This window comes from Rhinoraja longicauda, chromosome 4 (assembly GCF_053455715.1).
Source record: "Rhinoraja longicauda isolate Sanriku21f chromosome 4, sRhiLon1.1, whole genome shotgun sequence".
In the NCBI taxonomy this organism is placed as follows: Eukaryota; Metazoa; Chordata; class Chondrichthyes; order Rajiformes; family Arhynchobatidae; genus Rhinoraja; species Rhinoraja longicauda.
Genome location: NC_135956.1, coordinates 947,660 through 965,032, shown reverse-complemented (window position 1 = coordinate 965,032; position 17,373 = coordinate 947,660). Strand labels below are relative to the sequence as shown.

At 45.7% G+C, this 17,373-nt stretch overlaps 1 protein-coding gene across 2 annotated transcripts in view; it reads left to right on the top strand.

The window, feature by feature from the left end:
- Positions 1-17,373, top strand: part of colec10 (collectin sub-family member 10 (C-type lectin)) — an 89,777-nt gene that overhangs the window by 40,857 nt on the left and 31,547 nt on the right. For both annotated transcript variants that reach the window (XM_078398463.1, XM_078398462.1), the window contains one exon: positions 13,980-14,051. In XM_078398463.1, the coding sequence (XP_078254589.1) occupies positions 13,980-14,051 (72 nt within the window). The remainder of the gene's footprint in view (positions 1-13,979; positions 14,052-17,373) is intronic.

Here is a 17,373-nt window from a genome sequence, read left to right as displayed (position 1 = left end):
GTCCTGATAGGATATTCCCTAGGACATTGAGGGAAGTTAGTGCAGAAATAGCAGGGGCTATGACGGAAATATTTCAAACGTCATTAGAAACAGGGATGGTGCCGGAAGATTGGCGCATTGCGCATGTTGTGCCTTTGTTTAAAAAAGGTTCTAAAAGTAAACCTAGCAATTATAGACCTATTAGTTTGACGTCTGTGGTGGGAAAATTAATGGAAAAGATACTTAGGGACAATATATATAATTATTTGGATAATCAAGGCCTGATTAGAAACAGTCAACATGGATTTGTGCTTGGAAGGTCATGTTTGACTAATCTTCTTGAATTTTTTGAAGAGGTTACCAGGGAAATTGATAAGGGCAAGGCTGTGGATGTTGTCTATATGGACTTCAGTAAGGCATTTGACAAGGTTCCACATGGAAGGTTGATTAAGAAGGTTAAATCGTTGGGTATTAATAGTGAGGTTGCAAGATGGATTCAACAATGGCTGAATGGGAGATACCAGAGGGTAACGGTTGACAATTGTATGTCAGGTTGGAGGCCAGTGTCTAGTGGAGTGCCCCAAGGATCTGTGTTGGGTCCACTGTTGTTTGTCATTTACATTAATGATCTGGATGATGGTGTGGCAAATTGGATTAGTAAATATGCAGATGATACTAAGATAGGTGGAGTAGTTGATAGTGAGGTAGATTTTCAAAGTCTACAGAGAGACTTGGGCCTTTTTGAAGGGTGGGCTGAAAGATGGCAGATGGAGTTTAATGCTGATAAGTGTGAGGTGCTGCATTTTGGTAGGACAAATCAAAATAGGACGTACAGGGTAAATGGTAGGGAATTGAGGAATGCAGTGGAACAGAGGGATCTGGGAATAACTGTGCATTGTTCCCTGAAGGTGGAATCTCATGTGGATAGGGTGGTGAAGAAGGCGTTTGGTATGCTTGCCTTTATAAATCAGAGCATCGAGTATAGAAGTTGGGATGTAATGTTGAAATTGTACAGGGCATTGGTGAGGCCAAATCTGGAGTATGGTGTGCAGTTCTGGTCGCCAAATTATAGGAAGGATGTCGACAAAATGGAGAGGGTACAGAGGAGATTTACTAGAATGTTGCCTGGGTTTCAGCACTTAGGCTACAGAGAGAGGTTGAACAGGTTGGGTCTTTATTCTTTGGAGCGTAGAAGGTTGAGGGGGGACTTGATAGAGGTTTTAAAAATTTTGAGAGGGACGGACAGAGTTGACGTGGGTAGGCTTTTCCCTTTGAGAGTGGGGAAGATTCCAACAAGGGGACATAGCTTCAGAATTGAGGGACAAAGGTTTAGGGGTAACATGAGGGGGAACTTCTTTACTCAGAGGGTTGTGGCTGTATGGAATGGGCTTCCGGTGGAAGTGGTGGAGGCTGGCTCGATTTTATTATTTAAGAGTAAATTGGATAGGTATATGGATAGGAGGGGATTGGAGGGTTATGGTCTGAGTGCAGGTAGATGAGACTAGGTCAGGGAGAATGGTCGGCGTGGACTGGTAGGGCCGGACAGGCCTGTTTCCATGCTGTAGTTGTTATATGTTATATGTTATATGTTATATATTTGGAAGAAATTCACTGAATGTAAAAGTAAAAGGATATTTGTTTTGAAGCTAAAAATTTACCATGACTGTCGGTTTAGCCAAGCAACAAGTGTCTTAGGCTTCAAGAGAATTGACCTTTCTTTCCTGTAATTAATAGCTAACAGCACCATATGAATCATGGCTAGCAGACTGCTTCAGGCAGTGGAACAATAAATTAGCCGATCATTCCACTGGAGTTCTGATGGGGCTTTCCGTCACCAGTATGAAACAGTAACTCAATCTCTCCCAGAGGGTGAAAGTACTCTGCCCCACGCACCCAACATCCAAAACAACATTTATTTTATTGACACAAAAAGCTGGAGTAACTCAGCGGGACAGGCAGCTTGTGTTGGAAAAAAAACTGCAGATGCTGGTGTAAATCGAAGGTAGACACAAAATGCTGGAGTAACTCAAGGAGTCAGGCAGCATCTCAGGAGAGAAGGAATGGGTGACGTTTCGGATCGAGACCCTTCTTCCGACTGATGTCAGGGAGGGGGCAGGACAAAGATAGGATGTGATCGGAGACAGGAAGAGCAGTAGGAGAACTAGGAAGGGAGGGGAATGAGAGGGGAAGCAGGGACTACCTGAAGTGGGAGAAGCCACTGTTCAAACTGCTGGGGTATAAGCTGCCCAATAGACAATAGACAATAGACAATAGGTGCAGGAGGAGGCCATTCGACCCTTCGAGCCAGCACTGCCATTCAATGTGATCATGACTGATCATTCTCAATCAGTACCCTGTTCCTGCCTTCTCCCCATACCGCCAGACTCCGCTATCCTTAAGAGCTCTATCTAGCTCTCTCTTGAATGCATTCAGAGAATTGGCCTCCACTGCCTTCTGAGGCAGAGAATTCCACAGATTCACAACTCTCTGACTGAAAAAGTTTTTCCTCATCTCAGTTCTAAATGGCCTACCCCTTATTCTTAAACTGTGGCCCCTTGTTCTGGACTCCCCCAAAATTGGGAACATGTTTCCTGCCTCTAACATGTCCAACCCCTTAATAATCTTATACATTTCAATAAGATCTCCTCTCATCCTTCTAAATTCCAGTGTATACAAGCCTAGTCACTCCAGTCTTTCAACATATGACAGTCCCGCCATTCCGGGAATTAACCTAATAAACCTACGCTGCACGCCCTCAATAGCAAGAATATCCTTCCTCAAATTTGGAGACCAAAACTGCACACAGTACTCCAGGTGTGGTCTCACTAGGGCCCTGTACAACTGCAGAAGGACCTCTTTGCTCCTATACTCAACTCCTCTTGTTATGAAGGCCAACATTCCATTGGCTTTCTTCACTGCCTGCTGTACCTGCATGCTTCCTTTCAGTGACTGATGAACTAGGACACCCAGATCTCGTTGTACGTCCCCTTTTCCTAACTTGACACCATTCAGATAATACTCTGCCTTCCTATTCTTACCACCAAAGTGGATAACCTCACACTTATCCACATTAAACTGCATCTGCCCTGCATCCGCCCACTCACACAACCTGTCCAAGTCACCCTGCAACCTCATAGCATCTTCCTCACAGTTCACACTACCACACAGCTTTGTATCATCTGCAAATTTGCTAATGGTACTTATAATCCCTTCATCCAAGTCATTAATGTATATTGTAAATAGCTGCGGTCCCAGCACCGAGCCTTGCGGTACCCCACTAGTTACTGCCTGCCATTCTGAAAGGAACCCATTTATCCCCACTCTTTGCTTTCTGTCTGTCAACCAATTTTCTAGCCATGTCAGTACCCCACCTCCAATACCATGTGCTCTAATTTTGCCCACTAATCTCCTATGTGGAACCTTGTCAAAGGCTTTCTGAAAGTCGAGGTACTCCACATCCACCGGCTCTCCCCTGTCAATGTTCCTAGTTACATCCTCAAAGAATTCCAGAAGATTAGTCAAGCATGATTTCCCCTTCGTAAATCCATGCAGACCCGGAACAATCCTGTTACTATTATCCAAATGCTCCGCAATTTCGCCCAAGTGAAATATGAGGTGCTGTTCCTCCAACTTGCGCTGGGCCACACTCCAGCTTCTCTGGAGAGAAGGAATGGGTGACGTTTTGAGTCGAGACCCTTCTTCAGACTGAGAGTCAGGGGAGAGGGAGGTAGGGAGGAGAGATATGGAAGGATAAGGTGTGAAAATGGCAGATCAAAGCGTAGAGCTGGAGAGCCGGGCGAATGACAGAGGACTAGCAATGAGAATGAGAGCGGGTGCATGGAGGTGGAGAGCAGGGGGGAATCACAGAGGGCTAGCAATGAGAGCGGGTGCTGCTTTGACCTGATTGCTGTTTGTGGACATTAATGTGCACTAGTTGGCAATAATGTATTTACACATTACATGACAAAGTACAGTTCAACAAGTTCTGCATTGGCTGGAACGCACTTTTAAACTCCCTGACATGATGAGAAGTACTGAGAGAATACTTTCTTTGGCACGTTGTTGTGGCCTTTTGTGAGCGACTGAGCCACCACAATAAAATAGAAAAATAGAAAATAGGTGCAGGAGGAGGCCATTCGGCCCTGCGAGCCAGTACCTCCATTCATTGTGATCATGGCTGGTCATCCACAATCAGTAACCCATGCCCAACTTCCTCCCATATCCCTTGATTCCACTAGCCCCCAGTGCTCTATCTAACTCTCTTTTAAATTCATCCAGTGAATTGGCTTCCACTGCCTTTTGTGGCAGAGAATTCCACCAATTCACAACTCTCTGGGTGAAAAAGTCTCTTCTCATCTCAATTTTAAATGGCCTCCCATTTATTGTAAGACTGTGGCCCCTGGTTCTGGACTCCCCCAACATTGGGACCATTTTTCCTGTATCTAGCTTGTCCAGTCCTTTTATCATTTTATACGTTTCTATAAGATCCCCTATCATCCTTCTAAACTCCAGTGAATACAAGCCCAGTCACCAATCTCCCATGTGGGACCTTATCAAAGGCTTTCTGAAAGTCTAGATACACTACATCCACTGGCTCCCCTTCACCCATTTTACTTATCACCTTCTGTTACCTTCTGTTGTTCTTTGAAGGTTGCCCACTCCTCTGCCTTCCCGCTACTCTTTGCTGTGTTATACATCTTTTCTTTTAACATATAACAACATATAACAACTACAGCATGGAAACAGGCCTGTCCGGCCCTACCAGTCCACGCCGACCATTCTCCCTGACCTAGTCTCATCTACCTGCACTCAGACCATAACCCTCCAATCCCCTCCTATCCATATACCTATCCAATTTACTCTTAAATAATAAAATCGAGCCAGCCTCCACCACTTCCACCGTTTAGTTTTATTCCATCCCTAACTTCCCTTGTCAGCCACGGTTGCCTCTTACTCTCCTTAGAATCTTTCTTCCTCTTTGGACTGAAATGATCCTGCATCTTCCGGATTATGCCCAGAAATTCCTGCCATTGCTGTTCCACTGTCATTCCTGCTAGGATCCCTTTCCATTCGACCTTGGCCAGCTCCTCTCTCATGCTTTCATAGTCTCCTTTGTTCAACTGCAACACTGACATTCCTAGTTTAACCTTCTCCCTCTCAAATTGCAGATTAAAACTAATCATATAATGATCGCTACCTCCAAGCGGTTCCTTTACCTCGAGTTCTCTTCTTAAATCTGGTTCATTGGACAACACTAAATCCAGAATTGTCTTTTCTCTGGTAGGCTCCATTACAAGCTGCTCTAAGAATCCATCTCGGAGGCACTCTACAAAGTCTTTCTTGGGGTCCAGAACCAACATGATTTTCCCAATCTACCTGCATATTGAAATCCCCATCACCACAGTGGCATTACCTTTGTTACATGCCTGCTTTAACTCCTGCTGCAACTTATACCCTAAATCCAGGCTCTTGTTTGGGGGTCTGTAGATAACACCAATTAGTGTCTTCTTACCTTTACCATTCCTCAACTCTATCCACAGCGACTCTATCTCGTCTGTCCCTATGTCACCCCTCGCAAGGGATTGAATAACATGTCGCGTGCTTCTGATCTCGCTCCCCTCCCCCACTCTGACGGAACAAGGATAGAGTTCAACACATTCTCCCAGGTGTCCCCTCCAAGGTGATCCTACCACCAGTCGCAGCTTCATATCCCTACCTATTTCCACCTTCCACAGATCCCATTCACTCATCCCATCCAACTCAAACCACAGGGGCCACAGTTTAAGAATAAGTGGTAGGCCATTTAGAACGGAGATGAAGAAAAACCTTTTCAGTCAGAGAGTTGTGAATCTGAGGAATTCTCTGCCTCAGAAGGCAGTGGAGGCCAATTCTTTGAATGCATTCAAGAGAGAGCTAGATAGAGCTCTTAAGGATAGCGGAGTCAGGGGGTATGGGGAGAAGGCAGGAACGGGGTACTGATTGACAATGATCAGCCATGATCACATTGAATGGGGGTGCTGGCTCGAAGGGCCGAATGGCCTCCTCCTGCACCTATTGTCTATGGTCTATTGTCACCCCGTCCCCAGGTATTTTCCCATGCAAATGCAGCAGATGTAATTCCTTGTTTCTCCTCCCTCACCTCCGTCTGAGGACCCCAGCAGTCCTTCCAGGTGAGACAGAGGTAATGTGCACTTCCTCTAACCTTGCCTACTGAATCTACTGTTCCAATGTGGACTCTACATCGGTGAGACGGAGCATAGACTTGCGTTTGGTCTGCCAAGATCAACGTGATCTTTCCCACTTGTGAGCCATCCAACTCCTCTTCCCATTCCCACACTGACCTTTCTGTCCTGGGCCTCCTCCATTGCTAGCCTGATGCCACAAACAAACTGGAAGAACAGCACCTCATATTCTGCTTGGGTAGCATACAACCCACTGTATAAACATTGAATTATAGGCAGCCAACCAACCATTCCCCCTCCATTCTTTCATCCCCCTCTCCACCCCCACCCCCCCCCCCCCACCTGCCTGTTGCCCCACCTGGACTCACATCTATTTCTCCCTAGCCTTCCCTTCCACCACCATTCCTTCCTCTAGCTTCACAATTTGCAACTCTTCAATCCTTTTGTCTCACACCTTCTTTCTTTTTTATCTCTGGCCTTTTCCCAGATGCCTATCAGACATCCCCTCACCTGTATCCACCTATTTCTTACCTGCCCCTTCTCTCTTCCAGCTTTCTTCCTCCCCTCTCAACCACAATCAGTCTGAAGAAGGGTCCCGACCTAAATCGTCACCTATCCATGTTCTCCTGAGATGCTGCTGACCCATTGAGTCATGATGCAGAGTGATCAGAAACCCCACCCTACATCCCCTTTTATAGGGAAACTGGGTGATTCCATTTTTTGGAGGCCAAAATGACGTGAATTGTCTTCAGTTGTCGCCGACAGAGTCGTAGCTTGTCGTAGCTCGTCGCGGGTGGACGTAGGTTGACTTCGGTTGCCGTAGGTTGTCGCCTGTGTGGTCATAGGTTGACGTATGGCCGCGCCGTTGTGTTTGGCTGCCTGTCGTCGCTCACCTAGAGATCGTAGTGTTCTTCGAGCCACTTTGGTCTACGACCGCCGAACCCTCCTGTTGATCCGACCCTCCGTCGTCGACTTCTTCAGTCCAGGTCCCGGACAAAGTTTCTTCCAACGATTGCTCCTCGATCAACTCCCGGTAGATGTGCGGGCCCAGCCTTACATCCACCGCTGCACGCACCGCGCTAGGAGGCGGGGTAAACGCGCGGGAACATTTGAAAATTTTAAAAACCTCGCCCGCACTCATCCAACAGCGGCCTACCTCGCCCAGCGCTGCGAAGTCAGACCTGGTCGACCTTACAGCTCCATCCACCGGCGCTCCCTCGAGCTCAGGTATGCCGCTCTTCGACCGATCATCCCGGTCCCTGGACTGCCGGCCCGTGGGCTCCCAGCAAGGCCATCTGTGAAGCGCAGCGGCGTGGTCTCCCTGAACCTCCGCCCGCTGGCGTGGGAGCCGCTACCGGACCGAAGCTCACCTGTTGTCCCTGCTGTCCCTGCTAAAGTGGCCCTGATCAACGCAAGATCCCTACAGAACAAGACCTTCATCCTCAACGACTTCTTCACCACCCGTGGATTGGACTTCTTACTGCTCACAGAATCCTGACTTAACCCTGGTGAGCTTGCTCCACTCGTGGAACTCTGTCCTGATAACGGTCACTTTTTCACCTCGCCTAGGCTCTCCGGACGCGGTGGGGGCTTAGCCACTGTGTTTAAGAAACATTTCAACTGCCGCCTCCTGAACGCTGATCATTTCTCCAGTTTCGAGGTGCAACTAATTAAAGTAGGCCTAGCCTATCCCCTCTTAATTGTTCTTGTGTATCGCCCACCAAAAATGCATAAGGACTTCATCACCCAATTTGCTGATCTGATTTCTAGCATTTTGCCCAAATTTGACCGGATCATGATTCTTGGTGACTTTAATATTCATGTTTGCTGTCCCACTAAGCCTCTTGTGAGTGAATTTATGCACCTGGTTGAGTCCTCCAATCTGACTCTTCACACCACGGGACCCACTCACAAGTTAGGCCATACTCTCGACCTAGTGTTATCGTCCGGATTCCCAATCAACAACATTGAAACTACTGAAGCCTGTCTATCGGACCACAGCGCTATCATTTTTGACGCATCTCTGCCTTTATCTCCCGCAAAATCTCATCTCCCTGTTCGCTACTCCCGCGACATAAATTCATTGACTGCCAGAAAATTTTCCGAGGCTCTCACAGCTGCCCCCAACACCTGCACTATTGAGGCCTCTCCCCCCCATCTCAGCACTGAAGATCTCGCCTCTTTATTTAACATCACTTGCTCTTCCATCCTGGATTCTATCGCTCCCCTTAAAATGTAAAATGTGACAAGCTTCAAATTTCCTTCGAAATTCTGAGAAACAATCTTCTCAAATACCAGGAAGCAGTAAAGTCTGCTAGAGCACAATACTTCTCCGACCTTATTTCCAAAAACTCTCATAACTCCAAGGTCCTATTGAGAACAATTACCTCTGTCATATGTCCTGCCCCCAGTACCAGCTTAGTTGGGTCCCCTGCTAAGTGCGAAGAATTCGCTAAATTTTTCACCAACAAAGTTGAGAACATTAGAATGAACATTTCCCCTCCCACCCATGACCTAGCTGTCTCACTAATCTGTTCATCTAAATTGGACTGTTTCCAACCCGTCACTCTATCCTCCCTTGCAAAGCTTGTCTCCGCTATGAAACCTGCAACCTGCCGCCTTGATCCTGCCCCCACTGCCCTTCTGAAGGATGTCATTGCAATAGCCGGTCCCAGCATCCTCTCTATTATCAACAGTTCTCTGGCCACTGGCACTGTTCCAACCAGTTTCAAGCACGCGGTGGTCCAGCCCCTACTGAAAAAACCTAACCTAGACCCCACCTTGCCTAGCAACTACAGACCCATTTCCAAACTGCCATTCCTGTCAAAAGTCCTTGAAAAGGCAATACTAAACCAATTAGTGCCCTACCTGCACCAAAACACCATCCTGGAAAGTTTCCAGTCAGGTTTCAGAGCCCACCACAGCACAGAGTCTGCCTTGTTGAAGGTACACAACGACCTGCTTCTCGCCATCGACACCGGCGACTGTGCAATCCTGCTCCTTCTCGACCTCAGCGCAGCGTTCGATACAGTGGACCACACCATCCTTATTGACCGTCTCCGGTACGCGGTTGGCATTGATGGCACTGCCCTGAGCTGGTTCGCTTCGTACCTCAAAGATAGGAGTTTCGCCATCAACATAGGCAGTTATTCCTCTGCTCCAGCTAGCCTCTCCTGCGGAGTTCCACAAGGCTCCATCCTAGGCCCCATTCTCTTCTCTCTATACATGCTCCCCCTTGGCCAAATCATTCAAAGGCACGGCATTTCTTTCCACTGCTATGCCGATGACACTCAGCTTTACCTCCCCCTGAAACCCAACAACCAGTCAAATTTAAACAGCCTCTTACACTGCCTTGAGGACATAAAATTTTGGATGGCACAGAACTTCCTCCAATTAAATGAGAGCAAGTCTGAGGTCATCCTATTCGGCCCCCCCGACTCCATCAAATCGATAACAGGCAGTCTTGGAAGTCTATCCTGCCTAGTCAAACCGCATGTCAAAAACCTCGGCATGATATTTGACTCTGCATTAAAATTTGATAAGCAAGTCAACGCTGTGGTAAAAGCCAGCTTCTTCCAACTTCGAACCATAGCTAAAATCAAACCTTTCCTCCAATTCGACGACACAGAAAAAATCATTCACGCTTTCATTTCCTCCCGCCTAGACTACTGCAACTCCCTATACACTGGGATCAGCCAATCTTCCCTGTCCCGCCTGCAACTGGTCCAAAACGCCGCAGCGAGACTCCTGACGGGTACCCGTAAAAGGGACCACATCACCCCGATTCTGGCCTCTCTCCACTGGCTCCCTGTACGGTACAGAATCAACTTCAAGCTCCTCTTATTCACATATAAAGCCCTAAATGGACATTCCCCCCCCTACATCAAAAATCTTCTAACCCACCTCTCTAACTCCAGGTCCCTCAGGTCGGCCGACTTGGGGCTACTCACTATCCCGCGGTCTAGGCTTAAGCTCAGGGGTGACCGCGCTTTTGCGGTTGCAGCTCCTAGACTGTGGAACAGCATCCCTCTCCCCATCAGAACTGCCCCCTCCATCGACTCCTTTAAGTCCAGGCTCAAAACCTATTTCTACTCCCTAGCGTCTGAGGCTCATTGAGGAGGCGCTGTGAACTGTTTGTGTGCTACTGTATGTTTCATTTTTTTCCTTAGTACCTAATCAGATGTACAGCACTTTGGTCAACGTGGGTTGTTTTTAAATGTGCTATACAAATAAAATTGACTTGACTTGACTTCGGTTGCCGTAGGTTGTCGCCTGTGTGGTCATAGGTTGACGTAGGTGCAGTTGTAGGTGGACGTCCTACTCGCGACGATTGGGTCGCTGGTTATCGGTAGCTTGCCGTAGCTTGACGTTGTCTAGGTGGTAGGTTGTTGCAGCTTCTTGCAGACATTGTCGTAGGGGGGGAACCAGTCGCCGGTTTTTCGGCGACCTGCTACGACTATGACAGTCGCCGGCAGTCGCCTAAAAATCGCCTGTGGGACAGGCCTTTAACTCCAGCACTTTGTGTCTTTTTTGTTTACCAGCAATAGACCTGTCAGTAAAACCTATAATAGAAGAAAGGGGCTTGAAATCTAACAATATATACACGTGGGGAGATAGACACTGAAAACTTCCAATAACCAACTCCACTCCATTAATATATATTTTTAGTTATTCTCAGTTTATTATAAATCGCTAGTATTAACAATTGATTATTTATTATATGTATCCTTGACCAGGTATTTTATGAATATAAGGAGATGGTTCTACATAATTTTTGACAGCTGATTGACAGTTTAGTTTAATTTATAGATACAGTGTGGAAACAAGCCCTTCAGCCCACCGAGTCTGTGCAACCAACAACCCGTTAAACATTAGTTCAATGTTATCCCACTTCAAGGATCCTACACACTAGTGGTAATTTACAAAGGCCAATTAACGTACAAAGCTGTACGTCTTTGGAATGTGGGAGGAAACCAGAACACTTGGAGATAACCTACGCATTGGCAAGGAAAACAGACACACTCTGTCCCGACAGCACCCGTAGTCAGGGTCGAACCCAGAACTCTGGCGATGTAAGGCAGCAACCCCACCACTGAGCTCTTGGATCTGTTCCTGCTTCAAACCAGTCATCATGTTCTGTCCCTGAACAAGAAAAATAATCTCTTATTTTATGATCTTGCATTTCCTGCTCAAATTAACTGAGTAAAGTCTGTTCCACCACAGGTCTGGAATGTGCTCAAGTTCCAGACCTCCTTTCGCCAGACTGTCCTCCGTTTTGAAACGATATCTGCCACAACTTATTTAAATTGTTGTGCTGCTGCTTTTGTCTCACCCACCTCTAATGTAATGTGTAGGAAGAAACTTGCCCAGACCAGCGGACATAGGTTTAAGGTGAAGGGGAAAAGATTTAATAGGAATCTGAGGGGTAACTTTTTCACACAAAGGGTGGTGGGTGTATGGAACGAGCTGCCAGAGGAGGTAGTTGAGGCTGGGACTATCCCAACGTTTAAGAAACAGTTGGACACGTACATGGATAGGACAGGTTTGGAGGGATATGGACCAAACGCAGGCAGGTGGGACCTGTGTAGCTGGGACATGTTGGTCGGTGTGGGCAAGTTGGGCCGAAGGGCAAATTTCCATGCTGTATCACTCTATGACTCTATGACTCCAAACTGCAGATGCTGGTTTAGACGGAAGATGGACACAAAAAGCTGGAGTAACTCAGCGGGGAAGACAGCATCTCTGGAGAAAAGGAATAGGTGACGATTCGGGTTGAGACCCTTCTTCAGACTGAGAAACAGGGGAAAGAGAAATGAGAGATATAGATGGTAATATAGAGAGATATAGAACAAATGAATGAAAGATATGAATACACTAGGCCTCTACTGGAAGAACAGGAGATGACCTCATTGAAACATACCAAGTTTAGTTTAGAGATATACCGCGGAATTAGGCCCTTCAGCCCATTGGGTCCCTGTCTACCAATGATCCCCACACATTAACACTGGGGCCAATTTACAATTCTTACCAAAGCCAATTAACCTACAATCTTGTACGTCTTTGGAATTTGGGAGGAAACCGGAGCACCTGGAAAAACCCACGCGGTCACGGTGAGAACGTACAAACTCCGTACAGACTGCACCCGTAGTCAGGATCGAACTCGGGTCTCTGGCGCTGTAAGGCAGCAAGTCTACCGCTGCGTCAGCGTGCGGCCCAAGTTTCTATCGGATGACTGAGGGGTGGATGATTCCCCTGGAAGAGAGTCTAACGCCAAGGGTCACAGTCTCGGAATAAAGGTAGAAATGTCTTCACTCAGTGTGCGGTGAATCATTGGAATTCTCAAACCCAGAGTATCTGGAAGCTGAGTCATTGATTTGCAATGAATATCAATAAATTTCTGGATATATGAAGAATCATAGCAGGTAATCATGTGGAATTTGGAATAATGGCAGAAAAATGGAGTTGAGACAGAACATCAGCTATAATGCACCAAACGACTAACTCCGATTGCTATTTCTTTTATTCTTATTCATAGTCTTACTTGCTGCGATAGTTAAACAGATCTTTTGATATTTCCAAATATCTTAACAGTGCGAGCTTGAGCTTAGTCCATGAATACTAAACTCACTGGTGTCCAAGTAGGTTTATCGTATGGTTTCCCACTGGCACTTGATCTTTTATTAAAATTCAGTTTTGTAACCTTCTCAGAATTTTGATTTTAGACCAAATATTTCTGAAATACGATCGTTTAAAAGCACGTAATTTTGACCACGTTGTCATCTTAATCATGGTGTACAAAGGTTTTATCCACTCTGTTATATTTCTTTTGGTCCTAAGTAGATGATGTCATACTTTCCTCCACTGAAACTCATTTTCCACACCGTTGTTTAATCTGTTTGAAGAATTTTTTTTTTGCTTCTAACTACACTGTTTACATTACCTACCGTCTTCGGTTGTGCCATTGGTATGTTTGATAAATGGTTTGTTAAACACCACTTAAGTGTTGTCAATATGGTGAATAGCCGTGCACTTCCAAAAGAGTTTTGCATGGCCTCCAGCCAATCTGAGTACCTGCCCCCTGTACCCACTCCTGGTGTACAGCCAATACCTTCTCTTTGATCATGTCATAACTTTAACAATTAATGCCTTAACAGGATGTTATCAAGTGGGATTGAGAACCACATCAATAACATCTGTTATTGTCCATGTCAATTAATTTACTAAAAATATTCCTTCAGCTTCATCATCCATGACTCATTCTATCAAATCTTTAAACACTCTTTTTTAACAGTAGACTTTAGTAATTTCTTGGCAATTGATGCCAGTACAATTAAATAAAAACATGTTTAGTTTAGTTTAGCTTAGCTTAGAGATACATTGCAGAAACAGGCCCTTCGGCCCACCGAGTCCGCACCGACCAGCAGTCCCCGCACACTAACACTATCCTACACATACTAGGGACAATTTACACATATACCAAGACAATTAACCTACAAACCTGTTCATCTTTGGAGCTGGGAGGAAACCCAAGATCTCGGAGAAAACCCTCGTGGTCACGGGGAGAACGTACAAAGTCTGTACAGACAGCACCCGTAGTCGGGATGGAACCCGAATCTCTGGCGCTGCAAGCGCTGTTAGGAGGTAACGCTACTGAGCCACTGTGCTGCCCATGAATAAATAATTTCAATTCAATGACACATGATGAAAGCAGTGTTTTGCAGGAAGCAGTTTTCCTAGGTAACCTGCATTTTTTTAAATCACAGCAATGTTAGAAAATACCAGGTTAATCATCTAATGTGAACTTTTCATTTTATTCAGGATTGATTGGTGAGCCTGGTCAGAAAGGAGAAATTGGACAAAGAGGTAAAATTGGTCCAGTTGGCTCAAAGGGTAAGTCCAAAGACTGAACACAATGTAAACATTTCAAAGAACACAGAGTGCTGGAGTAACTCAGAGGGTAATACAGCATCTCAGGAGACATGGACAGGCAGCGTTTCGGGCTGTGACCCTTCTTCAGAAGAAGTGTGATGACCCGAACCATCTACAGAAGAAGTTGTCTCGACCTATCCATTTCTCCAGAGATGCTGCCTGACCCGATGAGTTACTCCCGCGCTGAGTGTTCTACTGAAGATCCCAGCATGTGCAGCACCTCATGTGTCTATAAAACATCGCAGATGGGGACAGCCAAACATTTCCTTTTTTTTATAATCTCTTTTCCAATTTAAAATTAAGTAAGAAAACTGTTAAATAAAAATCAGATAACTTCAGACAATATACATTAGTCTGAAGAAGGGTCTTGACCCGAAACGTCAGCCATCCCCTCTCTCCAGAGATGCTGCCTGTCCCGCTGAGTTACTCCAGCATTTTGTGTCTATCCTACATTAGTCAAGAGTCTATTGTAAACATTCTGAGGCAAATGATTTCACATTTCCAATAAAGTTACAATTACAGACGAGAAAGTAGAAACAAGCAACTGCAGATGCTGGTTCACAAAAAATGACATAAAGTGTTGGAGTAACTCAACAGGTCAGGCAGCATCTCTGGAGATCATGGATAGATGACGTTTTGGATGGAGACCCTTTTTCGGACTGGACCTGCAGAATTACAGATGACGTTCTGCATCTTGTAAAATTAGGTCCTTGTTGCAACATTATTCCTCAATAATTAAAACTGCTTTAGCTTCCCTAATTTGCAGTATGTTTATTATTGTATGCAGTGAGGAAGGGAAGTATGAATAGCAGTAATAGGCTTTCAGTAATGATGCCACTGGTATATTTTGTACCTTAACAGAAGTGCCGCATTTTAATCACCTTTAAATATATACGTTTAGATAAAATATTCCCCACAAACGCCAAAGATAGACACAAAATGCTGGAGTGACTCAGTGGGTCAGACAGCATCTCCGGAGAAAAGGAATAGGTAACCTTTCAGGTCAAAACCCTTCTTTAGACTACATCACCGTCTACATCTCTCATTTCCCTTTCCCCTGACTCTCAGTCTGAAGAAGGGTCTTGACCCGAAACGCCACCTATTCCTTTTCTCCAGAGATGCTGTCTGACCCACTGAGTTACTCCAGCATTTTGTGTCTATCTTTGGTATAAACCAGCACCTGCAGTTCCATCCTACATATTTCCCTACATCCCTTATTCCCACTTGGATTTTTACCCCTTCTCATTGAATAAGGAAAATATAATATTTCTGCATCAATGGCTTTTGTAATGTGACTGAGATTCATTCATTTCTTAAGTCAATTTAGCTCCTGGATGAGATGCAGCAACAAGCTGAATGTTGGCATTTGCATGTTCTGCCAGATTTTTAAAAGTGTGTGCAGCACACGACCCCATAAATCTTCTTCTTCTTCTTGCGTGTGGTGTGCACAGCCTAAAGTTATAGGCCAAGGGTAGACATCCAGGTCAGGGCAGCATCAGGTGCTGGGTGCATGGCCTTGATGCCACCAGGGAAAAGCCTCAGTGAGCCATCATTCACGATGTGTGGGATGGTCTGGTCTGGATATCCGCAGTCGCAAGCAGGGCTGTCTGTCTGTCATCCCCCACGTGCAGGTGAGGGGCTGTTCTTGCATGGAGGGTGGGGATCTCTGTTCAGGGTTAGCCATTGCTTGCGATGGAGGTCAAATCCCGGTGGTTTCACTGTGGGTCTGTGATGACCTCTCCGTTGTTGGTGTTGGCATCTTTCCAGGCTCTGTGCCACTCAGTCTTGGGGTCAAAGTCTTCCAGGGATTTGGCTGAAGGCCAGAAGGGTTTGCAGGACTTCAGGGGCATGTTGGGCAGATTGTTCAAGTCAGCATGGATGAGGTGGTCAGGGTTAGCCTTGATGGTGCTCCAATCTGTCAACATCCTCTCCCTTCTGCATATGCTGGAAAGGGCGATGTGAGAGAGGATAGGGAGCCAAAATGATGTTGACTTAAGCGTTGGCGCTTATGTCAATCTCATAAATGATCACATGAAGACACCAGACCATCTTATCACCATAGATCGACACAAAAAGCTGGAGTAACTCAGCGGGTCAGGCAGCATCTCTGGAGAGAAGGAATGGGTGACGTTTCGGGTCGAGACCCCTCTTTGCTTTATCTCTGGTTTAAACCAGCATCTGCAGTTCCTTCCTATCTTATCAGCATGTATTTTTCCTCTCTTTCAAAGTGTAGTTTGTTGTGAATCATTACAAAGACTTCCTCATCTCAAACGGCCATTTTCAGGAAGCACGTCACTTAAAAACAGATCTTTAAGATCACTTATAAAAAACACATCTGGAGTATTGTGTGCAGTTTTGGTCTCCTAATTTGAGGAAGTACGTCCTTGCTATTGAGGCAGTGCAGCGTAGGTTCACGAGGTTAATCCCTGGGATGGAGGGACTGTCATATGAGGAAAGATTGGAAAGACTGGGCTTGTATTCACTGGAGTTTAGAAGGATGAGAGGGGATCTTATAGAGATGTATAAAATTATAAAAGGACTGGACAAGCTAGATGCAGGAAAAATGTTCCCAATGATGGGGGAGTCCAGAACCAGGGACCACAGTCTAAGAATAAAGGGGAGGCCATTTAAAACTGAGGTGAGAAGAAACGTTTTCACCCAGAGAGTTGTGAATTTGGGGAATTCTCTGCCACAGTGGGCAGTGGAGGCCAATTCACTGGATGAATTTAAAAGAGAGTTAGATAGAGCTCTAGGGGCTAGTGGAATCAAAGGATATGGGGAGAAGGCAGGCACGGGGTACTGATTGTGGATGATCAGCCGTGATCACAATGAATGGCGGTACTGGCTCAAAGGGCCAAATGGCCTCCTCCTGCACCTATTTTCTATGTCTATGTTTCTATGTTTCATACCGCACATGTTTCCTGTGACAATCTGCACTCTTCATGCTGAGGGAGACCACATTGCTGGACATCCTCAGCACCTAAAACTGGCTAAATACCAAACAGCTTCAGCAAAGTATACTCAAAAAAAGTTGGTTGCAAATTTTCTTTAGAAAATTCTGTATCCTTCTCTATAAACATGCTTAATTGATGAAATCGCATCATTACCTGTCCCCATCTGACACGATAGAACCAAACAGATCAACATACTTGAGTTGATATTTTTGCACAAACACCGTGAAAGGTAGAAAGAGATCTTGGAGGAGACTTATCACATCAATGAAACATCCCTCCCAGCATCCCACCACAGCAGTTGAGCAGAGATTCGATGAGAGCCTTAGAAG